We start from the raw sequence: 15,264 nt of genomic DNA, 5'->3' as shown, positions 1-15,264 counted from the left end.
TAAATAGCCAAGGGACTTTTGAAAAATGAGTAGCGTGGTTTTTCTTAAACTCCAGTTAGTAAAAAATTATAAACCTACATACCTGGAATGGTGTGGCATAGCTCAATGGAATGGAAATCACTCAGAAACAGAATATATAAAAATTTACTGTCTGAGAATGGTAGTGCTTCAAAACCAGTAGAGAAAGGAAGTATCATTCCATCAACAACTCAGAGACAATTGGTTACTTGGTTGAAAATAAGGTTAGATCTTTTTCCCTCACACTATTTACCAAAATTAATTCCAGATGAATTAAAGAGTTAAATGTAAAAACAAAGTGAAACCTTAAAATAACCATAAAGAATAGGTGAACATTTGTCTCCTGTATGGAGAAGGACTTTCTAAGCATAAAAGTAATGGAAAAAAACCACAGATGACAAAGAAAAATAGATTTGACTCCATACACTTTAAACAATATTTCATAGATGTTAAAAATACTATAAAGAAAATTAAAGAGGAAAAAAAACCCCGAGAAAGTATGTGAATTTTGTAACTTAGTCTATGAAAAGTCCTTACAAATCAATAACAAAATACAAATACTCCTTCAAAAATAGTCAAAAAGCAAAACAGTTAATAAATACCATATAAACATATATTTAAACGTTTTCAGATTCACTAACTCATCGCAATACTAATACAACAATAAGATACTTTTCTGCCTATCAAAATAAGAATATAAAAAATAATATTCAGTACTAGCGAGAACACGGTAAAACGTACACTCTAATATACTGTTTGTGGAAGTACAAATTGAGAGAACCTTTCTGGAAAGCAATTTGCCCGTATGTATCAAGAGCCTTAATAATGCTCACACCCCTTCGGCAGAATAAATCCATTTTTAATAATTTCTCATAAGGAAATAGAGATGTGCACAGAAATTTAAGTTCAATACTTTTTTATTAATTTTTTTATTGTGGTAAAATATATAAAACATACAATTTGCCATTTTAACCAGTTTTAAGTGTAAAATTCACTGGCATTAATTACATTCACAATGTTGTACAACCATCACAACTACCTATTTCCCAAAATTTTCATCACCCCCAAACCACCGCTTGGATTGTCTCCATCTTTTGGCTTTCATGAACAGTGCTGATGTGAACACTGATGTACAAGTACGTTTGAGCTCCTGTTTTCAGTTCTTTTTTGGTATTGTTATGGACAGAACTGTGTCCCCCTAAAATTCATACATTGAAGCCCTAACCCCAGTGTGACTGCATTTGTAGACAGGGCCTCTAAGGGGGTAACTAAAGTTAAATAAGGTCATAAGGGTGGGGCCCTAATCCAATACAACTGGTATCCTTATAAGAAGAAAAGGAAGAGATACCAGAAGCGCACGAGCACAGAGAAAAGGCCATGTGAGGACACGGCAAGAAGGTGGCCACCTGCAAGCCTCACCAGAAATCAACACAGTCGGCACTGTGATTTTGGACTTCTAACCTCCAGCACTATGAGAAATTCAACTTCTGTTATTTAAGCTACTCAGTCTGTGGTATTTTGTTGGCAGCCCGAGCACACTGGGTAATATAGGTATATACCCAAGAGTGGAATTGCTGGGTCATATAATTCTATGTTAACGTTCTGAAGAACTGCCAAAATGTTCTCCACAGCAGCTGCACCATTTTACATTCCCACCAGCAATGTATGAAGGTTCCAATTTCGCCACATCCTTAAACTTAATTTTTTTAAATTTAATAATTTTGATTGCAGTTTTATAATAATGAATAAAACAGGATCGTGAATAATATCTACTGATAGGAGACCACCTAAATAAAGTAGAATATAGCCATATGATGGCTTATGCAGTCATTAAAATAATATATTCAAAAAACATTTATTAAAGGTGTAGAAAAATGCTCAGGATATAATGGTAAGTGACAAAGGCAGGACTAAAAACTCTAGTATGATCCAATTTCACAAACAAGAGAAAGACTAGAAGGAAATACAGCAAAATGGAGAGTGAGTTTGGGATTAAGTTTTATTAATACCTGTACTTCCCATATTTTCTACAATGAACATGTATTATTATTATTTTATTATTTTATTTTTTTGCGGTACGCGGGCCTCTCACTGCTGTGGCCTCTCCCGTTGCGGAGCACAGGCTCCGGACGCGCAGGCTCAGCGGCCATGGCTCACGGGCCCAGCCGCTCCGCGGCACGTGGGATCCTCCCGAACCGGGGCACGAACCCGTGCCCCCTGCATCGGCAGGCGGACTCCCAACCACTGCGCCACCAGGGAAGCCCAACATGTATTATTTTAATGAATGAAAAAAGCACAAAGAATAAAATATATCATTTTTAAAGCGCAGTGAGCTGTGTACCAGTCAAAAAATAAGGCTGTAAAAACAGGTGCATCTCCTAGTTAAAGGCCTATATCTTTTCAGAAAAGGGAAGGAAGATATAGCCTTACTTTAAGCAAACCTGCCACATAAAAAACACTGAAGAATGCAGATTTATACAGATATATTCAATATTTTTACCATCAATATATTATAAATCACACTTTTTTCTGATAATATTGATACAAGTAATACATGCTCATTGTAGAAAACTTGAAAATAATTTTTTTCTAATGAAGGAAACAAAATCCCTTATTACCCCACAACCTATAGATAATAGACAATAAACGTTCTAGAGTACTTCCTTGCATAATTCTTTATACATACTTATATTTTTTTAAATGTGTAACTGAGATCACACTATAAATGTAGCCTACCTTCTATTTTATTTCATTTAGCTTTCTGGTATGAGCTTTACCCATAGAAGTCCACTGTATGTTATGTCCCACAATTTATTTGACCATTTATCTACTGATGGACAATTAGTTTCTTTTCAATTTTTCATTACTATAATAATCTGGAGGTAAATATGTCCATATCTAAATCTTTACCACATCTCTAATTATTTTCTTGGGTTAGATCCCTAGAAGGCAAGTCACTGGCACCAAAGGGTATACATGTTTTAAGGTTTTCATGAATTTTATTAGGTTGCCTTCCAAAAAGTTTGTTCCAATTTACACTCCTACCAGTGTAGGGCTAAGCGTTATCAGGTTTTCCTTGCTAAATTTCTAGGTTTAAGATCTTGTTTTAATTTTTATTTCTTTGCTTTTTAGTAGAGATGAACCTTTTTTTCATGTGAACTAAGTAATTGCATTTCCTGTTTTATCTGCTGTCCATATTTCTACTGAAATGTTATTGCTTCTTTTTTAAAAAATCAATTTGCATGAGTTCTTTATGTTTAAGAATATTAATAAGGAGAGGGAATACTTTTTGAAAACCTTCACATCACACTTCCTTGAAATATCAAGTTTCCTGGCTCATTTAAAATGAGTTTCAATTTATAAAAATCCTATCTACATATAGCTTTTACCATATAAAGTAAGATATATCTTCCCAACCTTAACCTAAAAAGAATTGGCTAATGAGAGGAAAGCAATGTACTCAGGCATGCTCCATGGCATATATAAAGAATGCTGGAAGTATGCCTATTGATAATATAAGGAATTGCACATATCTGCCTATCAACAGACATATTTACTGCCTGTTTTTGATCTTTCCCAGGGCTCGGCATACACTAGGCAGTGATTACAACTAAGTCACATATATGCAGCTAGAAGCACAGATCTCTGTATTATGCACACATACACCCCCCACCCTTGCAGCAGAAGCAGAGAAAGAACAAATGAGCGTTTTGGAATCAGAGCTGTTCCAGCTTCATCTCATACTAATTTAATTATATGAACCTACACAAAGGTGCTTCATCTATTTCTTCATCTGTAAAATGAGGATAATACCTATCTTATGGGGTTCTTATGAGTCTTAAATGAGAGAAAGGGAAAGCACTTAGCAAGTGCCTAGTATATATTAGGAATTCAATAAATGCTAGCAATTTTTTTCTTCCTGGGAACACCACTTCTTATTTAGCCCTTCCTTCCCCGATGCTGCCCTCCAGTGGACTAGGATTCTCCTCCCCCTACGTAAGGTGGGTTCCACTTGAAACAGATCCAGTAGAAGAAAATCTAGATTTGAAAAACAGGTAAAGTTTCTTTCTTTATTTACCAAAGAGGTTTTTTTTTTAAACTAGAGGATATTTAAATTATGATTTGATCTACAGAAGTACAGCTGATTTGCAATTGTTCGGAAGCTTGTTTCCCATCTTAAGTTTCTTAACTAAAAATCTAGCTTGTTTCCTATCTAAATCTATCTTCCCACCCCCACTGATTTTTCCTGAGAAAAATCACCTTGACCCTCTTCTTCAACTCAGCCTTTCCCCAGGCAACATCTCTTTGGTTTTACTCACCCACACAGTTGTCACAGATGCTGCAATGAGAGGCCCGGGGAGGCCGGAAGATCTTGCATGTATAACAGTATTTCAGCTTCACAATCTGGTTGTTTATCTGGAAATTCTTGATACGAGGGGGTGGTCGCTGGCCTTGGGGTACTGCACCATTGGTAGCTTCTGTAGATCAGTAAAGACAGTTAACACCACTGCTAGCCATTATTTGAGACCAAAAGCCTTACCACCTCTCCAAGAGCAATGGGAGTAATCAAATGTTCCCTAGGCCCACTGTCCCCGCCAGGCTGGCATTTCCAGACTAGACTCTCAACACCACAGAGTATCCTCCCCAAATTCCACTGAGTGCCATGCAATTATTTTGTGTACACGTAAAAAAGTGTTTCTTCAAGCTTTTTGGCTGATTACAAAGAAAAACATTCATAATAGAAGAAATAAAAATGGCTAAAAAACATATGAAATGAAAACATATAACTTTACTGATAATCAAAGAAATTAACATAAAGATACCATTTCCACCTTCTATATTAACAAGTATTAAAAAGAAGAACCTAGGGGCAGGACAGGAATAAAGACGCAGACATAGAGAATGGACTTGAGGACATGGGGAGGGGGAAGGGTAAGCTGGGACGAAGTGAGACAGTGGCATGGACATATATACACTACCAAATGTAAAATAGATAGCTAGTGGGAAGCAGCCGCATAACACGGGGAGATCAGCTCGGTGCTTTGTGACCACCCAGAGGGGTGGGATAGGGAGGGTGGGAGGGAGGGAGACGCAAGAGGGAGGAGATATGGGGATAGATGTATATGTATAGCTGATTCACTTTGTTATAAAGCAGAAACTAACACATCATTGTAAAGCAATTATACTCCAATAAAGATGTTAAAAAAAAGAATAAAAATACCCAGTGTTGGCAAGGATAGGGAGAAGGTATTTTTATACATTACCAGTAAGCAATATGGCAGTGACTACCAAAATTTTAAATGTGCTTACTTTTTAAAAAAATTAATTTATTTATTTATTTTTGGCTGAATTGGGTCTTCGTTGCTGCGCACGGGCTTTCTCTAGTGGCGGCAAGCGGAGGCCACTCTTCATTGCAGTGTGTGGGCTTCTCATTGTGATGGCCTCTCTTGTTGCGGAACATGGGCTAGGTGCGCAGGTTTCAGTAGTTGTGGCACATGGGCTCAGTAGTTGTGGCTCGCGGGTTCTAGAGCACAGGCTCAGTAGTTGTGGCGCATGGGCTTAGTTGCTCCGCAGCATGTGGGATCTTCCCAGACCAGGGCTCGAACCCGTGTCCCCTGCATTGGCAGGCAGATCCTTAACCACTGCGCCACCAGGGAAGCTCCTAAATGTGTATACTTTTGACCCAGCCATTCTACTTCTAGGAACTTATCAAAATTACAAAGAGATGTACAAAAGATGGTAACACAGGGTATTTGTCACAGAAGTCCCTTTTAATAGTGAAAGACTGAAAATAAACTTAATATTATAATAGAAGGTTGGTTAAGTACATTATGATACGTGCATGGGATGGAATATTATGCAGCCATTTCAAATGATGTACACATTTTAAATATTCACAACATACTGAAAAATGAAACTGTACACTAAAAAGAAGCATTTTACCTTGCAAAAGTAAAATATATGCATGAAAAAAGACTGGTAATATTTAGAATCAGAAAAACAATTATTTAAAAATAAGAGTAATACATGCTTATTGTAAAAAATTTGGAAAAAACAGAAAATATGAATAGAAGACAAAAAAATCACTGATGGTCTCTCAACTCAGGGATATTTATGCATTTTGGTATATTTCCTTCTACTCTTTTTTATTTTAAATAAATTTTAACTTATTTATTTATTTATTTTTGGCTGCATTGGGTCTTCATTGCTACACACAGGCTTTCTCTAGTTGCGGCGAGCAGGGGCTACTCTTCGTTGCAGCGTGTGGGCTTCTCATTGCAGTGGCCTCTCTTGTTGCAGAGCACAGGCTCTAGTCGGGTGGGCTTCAGTAGTTGTGGCTCACGGGCTCTAGAGCGCAGGCTCAGTAGTTGTGGCGCACGGGCTTTGTTGCTCCACGGCATGCGGGATCTTCCCGGACCAGGGCTCGAACCCGTGTCCCCTGCATTGGCAGGCGGATTCTTAACCACTGTGCCACCAGAGAAGTCCCTTTCCTTCTACTCTTAACAAATAAATAAACATTCATGATTTTTTAAATTTGAGATTATATTTTAGATACAATTTTATACCCTGTATTTTTCACTTAACGTTATACAGTAAGCATTTTTCCATGGTTGTTAATTTTTTTCTGAAAACATCATTATTGGCAATACAATTTTCTATCATATGCATGTACTGTAATTTATTTAACCAATTCATGTTATTGGGCATTTAAGTTGCCTCTGGTATTTTGCTATTTAAATGATGCTGCATGCAAAAACTTAAAACATTACAGACAAAGCTTAAGTCCCCTTTGATCTCCACCCTAATCCCAACCCCCTCCTCCCTTCCTCAAGAATATGTTCATGTGTTAAAATTAATTTCTAAAACATAAAGAAAAAAAGAAAAGCATGTTGAAGTCTGAGCAGTAATATATGAAGTTGCTGGCATTAAAATAGCTAGGAAAAAGAAAAAATGATGCATTAAAAATCCTTCTACAAGTATTTGTGTAAATCTCTGATTATTTCCTTTAGCTAATCCTGAGAGAAGTGAAATTACTGGCTCAAAGGGTATGAACCCTTAAAGCCCATATCACTTATTGGGAAACTGCTTCCCAGACAGATTGTATCAATTTGCATGCCCGCCCATCTGCAGCATATGAGAGTGCCTGTCTCATTGCACCCTTGCTGTGCAGGATAATTCTAAAAACAGAATATTTTTTCAATTCACTTTGATTTTAAAAATATCTGCCATATGGAACTTTTTTCCTTTTTTAGCGGAGTGGGGTGGATGCTGTGAAATCAAACAATAACAGTGTGACACAAGTCTTAAAGAATGGGGATAGCTATTCATTAGAGGATGATATAAGTACCAGCATGCCACCCTCACATTCCTCTGCATGTACTTTACATGAGGGCACCTGGGAGAGAGTTCAAGGCTCTCCCATCCCATGAGGTGCGCTATGATGCAAGGGAACCAACCACATGTCTTCTTCTCTCCCCCACCCAGACCCTACCCACAGCATACCCAGTACAGGGCTGAATGTAAGTTGACAAAAACTTGCTAACATAAACATATGTATGAACTCAAGAACGCACTCTACTATTGAGAGAAACATGCTAAATGCAGAGGTAACAACCTGACAGCTTAAGCCTGGGCCCCGGGCCCAGCAATCTGGCAAAACAGAGCTAACCTTGCTAACAGCCTGCTGTGAGAGGCAAGATCAAGCCAAGGCACTGCCTTGACCTTCAGTTTCTCTATACGTGATGGAAAGAGGAGGACAAAAGACTAACCCAGAGAGAGAAAAGACTACACTCACAACTGTCCCTTCCTATCTTGCTCCTAACTAGTCGAGGTCTCCCCCAACTCCAGCTGCGCCAACACACCTCGCCTCTGTTTCCTTCCCACAATTCCCACCTTCTCCCCACCCCTAAGTAGTTTGAGCTCAGATGTGCACAAATCTATGTCCCCTTACCGCAACTAAAATAGGCTGAAATTTTTCAAAAAGAAATCCACTAAGAAGCTAAATAAACACAGCTAAATAAACAAAAGAAATACAAAAGCTGGAAGCCTTCAAAGCAACCTAAAAAAGTATCAAATCAAAACGTTGTACACCTTAAACTTACACAAAGTCATATGCCAATTATATCTCAATAAAACTGTGGGGAAAAAAAAGAAACCAACTAGAACTGGGAGAAAATATTTCCTTGACAATAGCATGCATATAAACAGGAATAAACTCAATATGAGAAGTATAGAAACTATGTTAAAAAAAACTATAAAAATTCTATTAAAGGGCACAAAATTCAGTCTAAAAATACAGAAAGATGTACTATCTTCTTGGGGATAATTATACATAATAATTATATAAGTGTAAATTCTCTCAAAAATAATATATAAATATAATACCTATTAGAACCCCAATGTGTCTGTCTTTTTAATTCAATAAAATATTAAAATCCCAACAAACAAACAACAACAACAAAGCACCTGAAAGAACTAAAGGCTAACCACAGATTGGTACACCAATGGTACAGCTTTTAGTCTTACAAGTCCTGGGTCCCTTTCTTCTACTCTACGTGGCTTGGATGCTGACTCTAGCTACTTGGGTACCAGATTTGAGAACAATTTAGGTAGGCACCACTGTTGGATCTGGTGGGCTCCAGTCCCTCCTAGTACTGGCATCAGAGCCTTCTTTCCCAGTGTGAGCTCCAGGAGTCTCCCAGGAGTGTGAGCTCCCAGGAGTCTCCCAGGAGCTTCCTGGGAAGTTCTGCTTCAATTCATGAAGGCACCCTGGCTCCTGGTTAGTGTAGCTCTTCATTTCTGTCCCAAAGAGCCCTACCCTGAGCTGCAGACTGTACTGTGATTAGCCTGTAACTACTTCCTTTACCATTCCTATAATTCCCAGTGGTTCCTGTCCCCTCTCATCTTGTGTGTTCCCCTAAAGCAGGAATCCTTGGTTAGAAACCCACTCATGTGCTTCAAAAGATCTATGAATCCCTGAAATTATATCCAAAATTGTATGTATGTGATGCATATAAGAATATTTTTATGAAGAGGTTTATAGTTTTCATCAAGAAAATCAAATGAGGGACTTCCCTGGTGGTCCAGTGGTCAAGAATCCACCGTCCAATGAAGGGGACGCAAGTTTGATCCCTGGTCGGGGAACTAAGATCCCACATCTGCGGGGCAACTAAGCCCGCGTGCTGCAACTACTGAGCCCGTGCACTCTGGAGCCTGTGTGCCACACTACAGAGCCCACACGCTCTGGAGCCCACATGCCACAACTAGAGAGAAGCCCGCGTGCCACAACCAGAGAGAAACCTACGAGCCACAACTAGAAAGAAGCCCACAGACTGCAACGAAAGATCCCGCGTGCTGCAACTAAGACCCGACACAGCCAAAAATATAAATAAATAAATAAATAAATTTGAAAAAAATCAAATGAATTGGGCTTCCCTGGTGGTACAGTGGTTAAGAATCTGCCTGCCAATGCAGGGAACACGGGTTCAAGCCCTGGTCCGGGAAGATCCTACATGGCGCAGAGCAACTAAGTCTGCGTGCCACAACTACTGAGCATGCACTCTAGAGCCCGTGAGCCACAACTACTGAGCCCACGTGCCACACTACTGAAGCCCACACGCCTAGAGCCTGTGCTCCGCAACAAGAGAAGCCACCGCAATGAGAAGCCTATGCACCACAACGAAGTGTAGCCCCCGCTCACCACAACTAGAGAAAAGCCTGAGAGCAGCAACGAACACCCAACACAGCCAAATTAATAAATAAATTAAATAAATACAAAAAAAAATCAAATGAGTTGACGACCCCCAAAAAGTTTTTTAAAAAATCCTCTTGGGAACAGTGCAGCACGACCTTGGCAAGATATCCCTCCTCAAATGCAACACAGAACAGGGAAGAATGAAGTTCATATTCTTCACAGGGTAGTAATGATCTCAGATTCAGGATCTCAGAGGGAAAAGGCTAGAAGTGATTATTAGTCTGCAACTACAATTATGATTCCATTCTCTTACTAATCAAAGCCACCCACTGTACAATATCTTGCCAGCTGGTTAGAAAACTCACCTATCTCCATTTCTATGAAAGCTGCTTCATCTGGTAGGGCCCGAGGGATCACTCCAGGATCACTGAAGCTGGTCCTCAACAGTGTAGCCATGGAGAAAAGGAAGAGCATGGCAGCAAACACAGGGATGGCAGGTGACAGCTGGACAGCCAGGTAGCGGCATCTGAAGAAAGCAAGCAGTTGAGCATCTAGTTATTCCTACCCTATACTGACCTGGAATTGTTACCAGTATGTCAATCTGATCTCCACAACAAAATTACAGTACCTCAAGGGCAGGGACCATATTTTTTACTTCTCTCGAATTACTGAAAAGTCCTAACATTTGGTTCTGCACATACTAGGCGCTCAACAAATACTTAACTGATCGATGCCACCTATAACATACAGAAGATAGCCTAAGGAACCTCCGTTACCCTCAAGCCCAGTCCCTCCCATCAGCCTGCTGGGGGTCACATTTCCTCTGTACCTCAGCAAAGGCTCATACCTGTTCAGGTCAGGGACCCAACTGAACCTGGATTGTAAGCACCATAGGTTGCTCTCACTCTGGGAATGTCTAGAGCTTTTCATATCCACTCATCTGGCGTTAGGCCTGAGCTCAAGGAGGGGGAAGAAAAGATGAGGACCAGTCATGAAGCAGAGTCCCAGTGTCAGACAGACGGTATGTCCAGCATGCTTGAAGGCCAGTGAAAAGCTTCAGGGCTGCTGACTGACTCTGCAACATCCACTCACTCCTCTTCCTTCCTCAAAGAGCTGAGCCAATAGATGATTAGTGACCATAAGCAAGGGAATAAGAAAATTGTATCTCCTTAGCACCCCTTCTCAACATCATGTTTGTTACCCTCTTTCCATAATTCACCTGGAAGGCCATTCCTCTTTCTCTCTGGATATCCCAGCTCTACTCTTCTTTCAGATCCAAAGCCATCAATGCCGTCACTGTCATCAACACAGCCACAATTTATTGAGAACACACCAGATGCACTAAGCTCTTTAGGCACATTACAGCATCCACTTCTCACACTACATCTATAATAGCTGAAGAATCTGGGATTTAGCGAGGTCTTGGCTCTTCCAAAGGCCTATCCTAAACTGCACTGTTTTTCACTATGTTGACCTCATCTCCCCCAACTGAACTTCATAAGAGCAAGAACCTTGTCTTTTAGGAGTGGGAATGCCTGGGTTTGAATTCTGGCTCTACCAGCTCCTAGTTGGGTAACTGAGTTAACTTCAGTCTCCTTATCTGTGAAATGAGGATGATAATGACAGTATTTCATAGGGTGGTTGCGTGGTTCAAATGCATGAATAGAAATAAAGTGCTTAGAACTGCCCTTGACACATAGTAAACGCTAAGTAAACGTCAGTTATTAACATTATCATCACGGTTCTCTATCTCCCAGAGCCTAATACAAGTATGAGAACAAAGAGGCTATCAACAAATACTTGTCGAGTTGAACTGAGTATCAAACCAAATAAATGGGAATACGTAATTAGAGTTACCACTGACCTATTTTTACTCTCCTCCTCCTGAGGCATATTTTCTCCTTCAACATAGACATCTTCTCTTGGAGGCAGACTATAAGTGGATGAGCAAGGACCAGAGGCAGAGTGAAGAAAGTAAGCTAAGGAAAAAGGCTTATCTCATCTGCACAGGGATTAAGCAAGCTGCTGTCCACTCAGAGTAAACGTTTAACCCTGGGTTGTACCTTCGCTGCAGGTTTGGAACAATCCCCATGAGATCCTCCTCCTGCCTCCGTGCCACACACACGACTGCATGGGGAGTTCAAACCAACTGTACTGAGCAGTTTGCCATGAAGGTGAACATACGGAGTGAACTTGCAAAATGATTTCTGTGGCTTTTTGTTTGCTTGCCTGCTCGTTTGTTTTTTAATAAAATCCTTGGTCTTAGCTTGCTTTTGTAAGATTTTTTTCCTTCTCCTAAAAGCCAAGGGTAGGATCTGGCTAACTGAGTTCAGGGTAATGAAGGTCCTTCCATATCACTCGCTTGTGGATTACCCTCTTTTCCACTATTCCCCTTCACTGGTACAGATAATTAAGAAGTGGGGCTTCCCTGGTGGCGCAGTGGTTGCGAGTCCGCCTGCCGATGCAGGGGACACGAGTTCGTGCCAGGTCCGGGAAGATCCCGCATGCCGCGGAGTGGCTGGGCCCGTGAGCCATGGCCGCTGAGCCTGCGCGTCCGGAGCCTGTGCTCCGCAACGGGAGAGGCCACAACAGTAAGAGGCCCACGTACCGCAAAAATAAAACAAAAATTAAAAATAAAAACAAAATTTATAAGGGCTTCCCTGGTGGCGCAGTGGTTGAGAGTCCGCCTGACGATGCAGGGGACGCGGGTTCGAGCCCTGGTCTGGGAAGATCCCACATGCCGCGGAGCGGCTGGGCCCGTGAGCCATGGCCGCTGAGCCTGCGCGTCCGGAGCCTGTGCTCCGCAACGGGAGGGGCCACAGCAGTGAGACGCCCGCGTACCACAAAACAAACAAACAAACAAACAAACAAAAAAAGAAGTGAATTCAGAAAAGTCACCTCCACTTACCAGGGACCCAAAAGGACACAGGAGAATCACGAGGCTCCGTTTCACAAACAAGCCAAATGAAATTACCATGCTGACAGAAAACAGCCATCTTCCTCATCACTGCCCATCTCTAAAATCACTCTTGAAAACAAAGAAGTGACGTCTCCAGGATTCAAACTGCCCTGGGTGTATAGTCTCCAATGAAAACCCTTAGAAAAATCAGAGCCATCTGATTGGCCACCTAAGGGAGTTTAAACTGTTTTATTAGAGGGAAAAGATACAGAGAAGGTAGAACACACACACACCCACACACACCCCACACACACACATACTAATGTCGCCCCCATGCACAGAAGACCCAAGCTTAACTAAGTCCCATTTCAACACCTGCTTGTTGACCAGACAAAGAACAACTTAGATTTCAATTACACTATGCCATTAAGGATAAAGGTCTCTGTAATCTCCACACAGACTATCATCTGCACCTGCTAAAACAATCCACTCTGTATGTCAACAAGTACACAACAGGCCCATTGTATTGTTCTCCAGAGACAAGGATACTGGCAGCCAGTTGTCACTAGTGAGTGGGTGTGGCTGGCAAGGCAGATGTGGGACCAGCAGGCCTTTCTACCCCGAATAAGAAGAAATAAGAGAGCCAGCGGCTAAGACCACTGTGAACTACAACCCATCTGTCTGTCTTTAATACCCACCTAGGTCAGTCCCATAATTGCAGTAAGCTAGAGATCTGTCTTGTATAGGAATAAGCTATGTGAAGATTTGGGGGTAATTCCCAGTATCGACCTCAAAAGTCAGGAGTACCCTCAAACATCACTAATTTGTCCTAGTGAAACACGGATCTGTCATCCACAAATATAAGCTGTTTTTGAAACCCCGTAGTAGTTTCCATCTATATCGATACGAATAATGATATCCATACACTTCTTGACACAGAACTCTCCTTTGTCTTCAGAGTACCACGGGGTTAGAAGTTGCTTTTCTCCCTTGTGAATCTTATAAATGCAACCATGTGCCCACTAAGTCTTCATTTCTGCCACCTGAAGAGACATCATCATTTTAAGCCATCCTCTACCAACCTCTCGATTGGCCTCAGGCTTCCATAGCTGGACTAGACGACAGGACTCCCACATGGTGGTACTGACCAGCAGTAACCAGCAGTGCCAGGCTGAGCTGGTGTGTCATGTCCCATCCCCCATCCCTAGCACACTAGCGTTCATTGGAGGGACAATGATAATGACACAGACTTCAAGTCACACAAAAAAACTCAAAAGAGATTCATGAGGGGAGCTGGTAAGAAACCAGACAGATTCCATGGCAGGGCTGCCTCACAGACTGGCAGTGTGGACTACTGTTCTATACTCTGCTTCAAAGTCTCCCTAATAGCTTTCTTGCTATGCTTTTTGTTGTTGTCCTTTTATCAATGCAATCAATCAGCCAACAAGTATTTATGGGTCTAACAAATGAACAGCAAGAGAAATGGGAGTTAATTTTGTTGAGGAAAACATAACTAACATATGAAACAGCTAAATAAGATAAGACCAATAATCAAGTGTTCACATGGTGAGTCAGACTCTAAGGACTGTAAGTGGTCAGAGAAGAGCTCTCTTGGGAAGCTGATGGCTGCTTGAAACTGCTCCCATAGCAGCCATTAAGGTTGGCTTTAAGGAAGAGCTGTGCTTGGAACGGCAGGAATGACCCAAGGATTGGAGCCCCATAATGGCCCTTGATCCCAGATAATAGAAATAAGCCTTTGCTATAAGTCCTCCCTGATATGGATGGCTGTCTGTCCTTTTACATATGACCTACCTCTAGAGCACAGTAAACACGTACAACCACCCATAAGACTGGTTCAACATTCTTCTGATGACACTCAGAGTCTGCTACGAGGGAAAAAGTTTCCTTGGACACTAAAAACATAATTTAATATCACCCTCCAGATTTACTGCTATGTGAAAGTCAAAGGAAAATGCATAACCCTGTTTTGCTCCAGGAGCAGTGGGGAAAATTAACCAAACAGGGACCTTTTCAATTGTGAGGCAATGAGCCATCCTCTCACTGAGGAAGGCCAAAATCTCTATCCAGGCAAACCTGCTAAGTAGTTGCCAAATTTCAGTTATAATAATAAATTTCACATTTCAATTATAATATAAAAAATTTCAATTATAATATCCTCCTGATCAAGAACTTAGAATAGTTCCCTGCTGCCTATTATATTAAGCCCCCCACTCCTCAGGCCAGTATTCCGAGGCCCTCCTTGAACTGGCCTTATCTAATCATTATCATAAGGTTCTTGCTTCCTCCTTGCTCCATTCCAGACACATCTCCCTCATTACCCTGAATTCACTAGCCTCTTGTTATTGCAAGAGGCATAAGATGCCTTTTTTTGTTCTTAAACACAATACCACCTCTGGCATCTCTGAGGAGGAAGATTTAGGACTCCTCTCCCTCAATAAACATCTCAACTGATGTAGGCATGCTAGGGACATCCCTGTTCTTTGTGCTCACTTTTCCTAAAATAGACGATCACTATACTCAATTAAGACTCATTCTCAAAAGATGGGAGACTCATTCAGTGGAGACTGACAGTGTGAAACTCATTACCACAAAAGGTAGTAGAGGCTGAAAATATACAGATGAATTCTGAATG

General features: G+C 41.0%; 1 protein-coding gene across 3 annotated transcripts in view; it reads right to left on the bottom strand.

Moving 5' to 3' along the window:
• The window catches only part of ZDHHC9 (zDHHC palmitoyltransferase 9), a 33,552-nt gene that overhangs the window by 10,109 nt on the left and 8,179 nt on the right, over positions 1–15,264 (bottom strand). For 2 of the 3 annotated variants that reach the window (XM_073799125.1, XM_073799126.1), the window contains 3 exons: positions 11,577–11,645; positions 10,078–10,238; positions 4,338–4,496 (listed from right to left, as the gene is read on the bottom strand). In XM_073799125.1, the coding sequence (XP_073655226.1) occupies positions 4,338–4,496; positions 10,078–10,238; positions 11,577–11,645 (389 nt within the window). The remainder of the gene's footprint in view (positions 1–4,337; positions 4,497–10,077; positions 10,239–11,576; positions 11,646–15,264) is intronic. The other variant, XM_073799127.1, reaches the window with a different exon arrangement.

The sequence above is a fragment of the Tursiops truncatus genome, chromosome X (assembly GCF_011762595.2).
Source record: "Tursiops truncatus isolate mTurTru1 chromosome X, mTurTru1.mat.Y, whole genome shotgun sequence".
In the NCBI taxonomy this organism is placed as follows: Eukaryota; Metazoa; Chordata; class Mammalia; order Artiodactyla; family Delphinidae; genus Tursiops; species Tursiops truncatus.
This window is presented reverse-complemented; position numbering and strand designations above follow the sequence as displayed.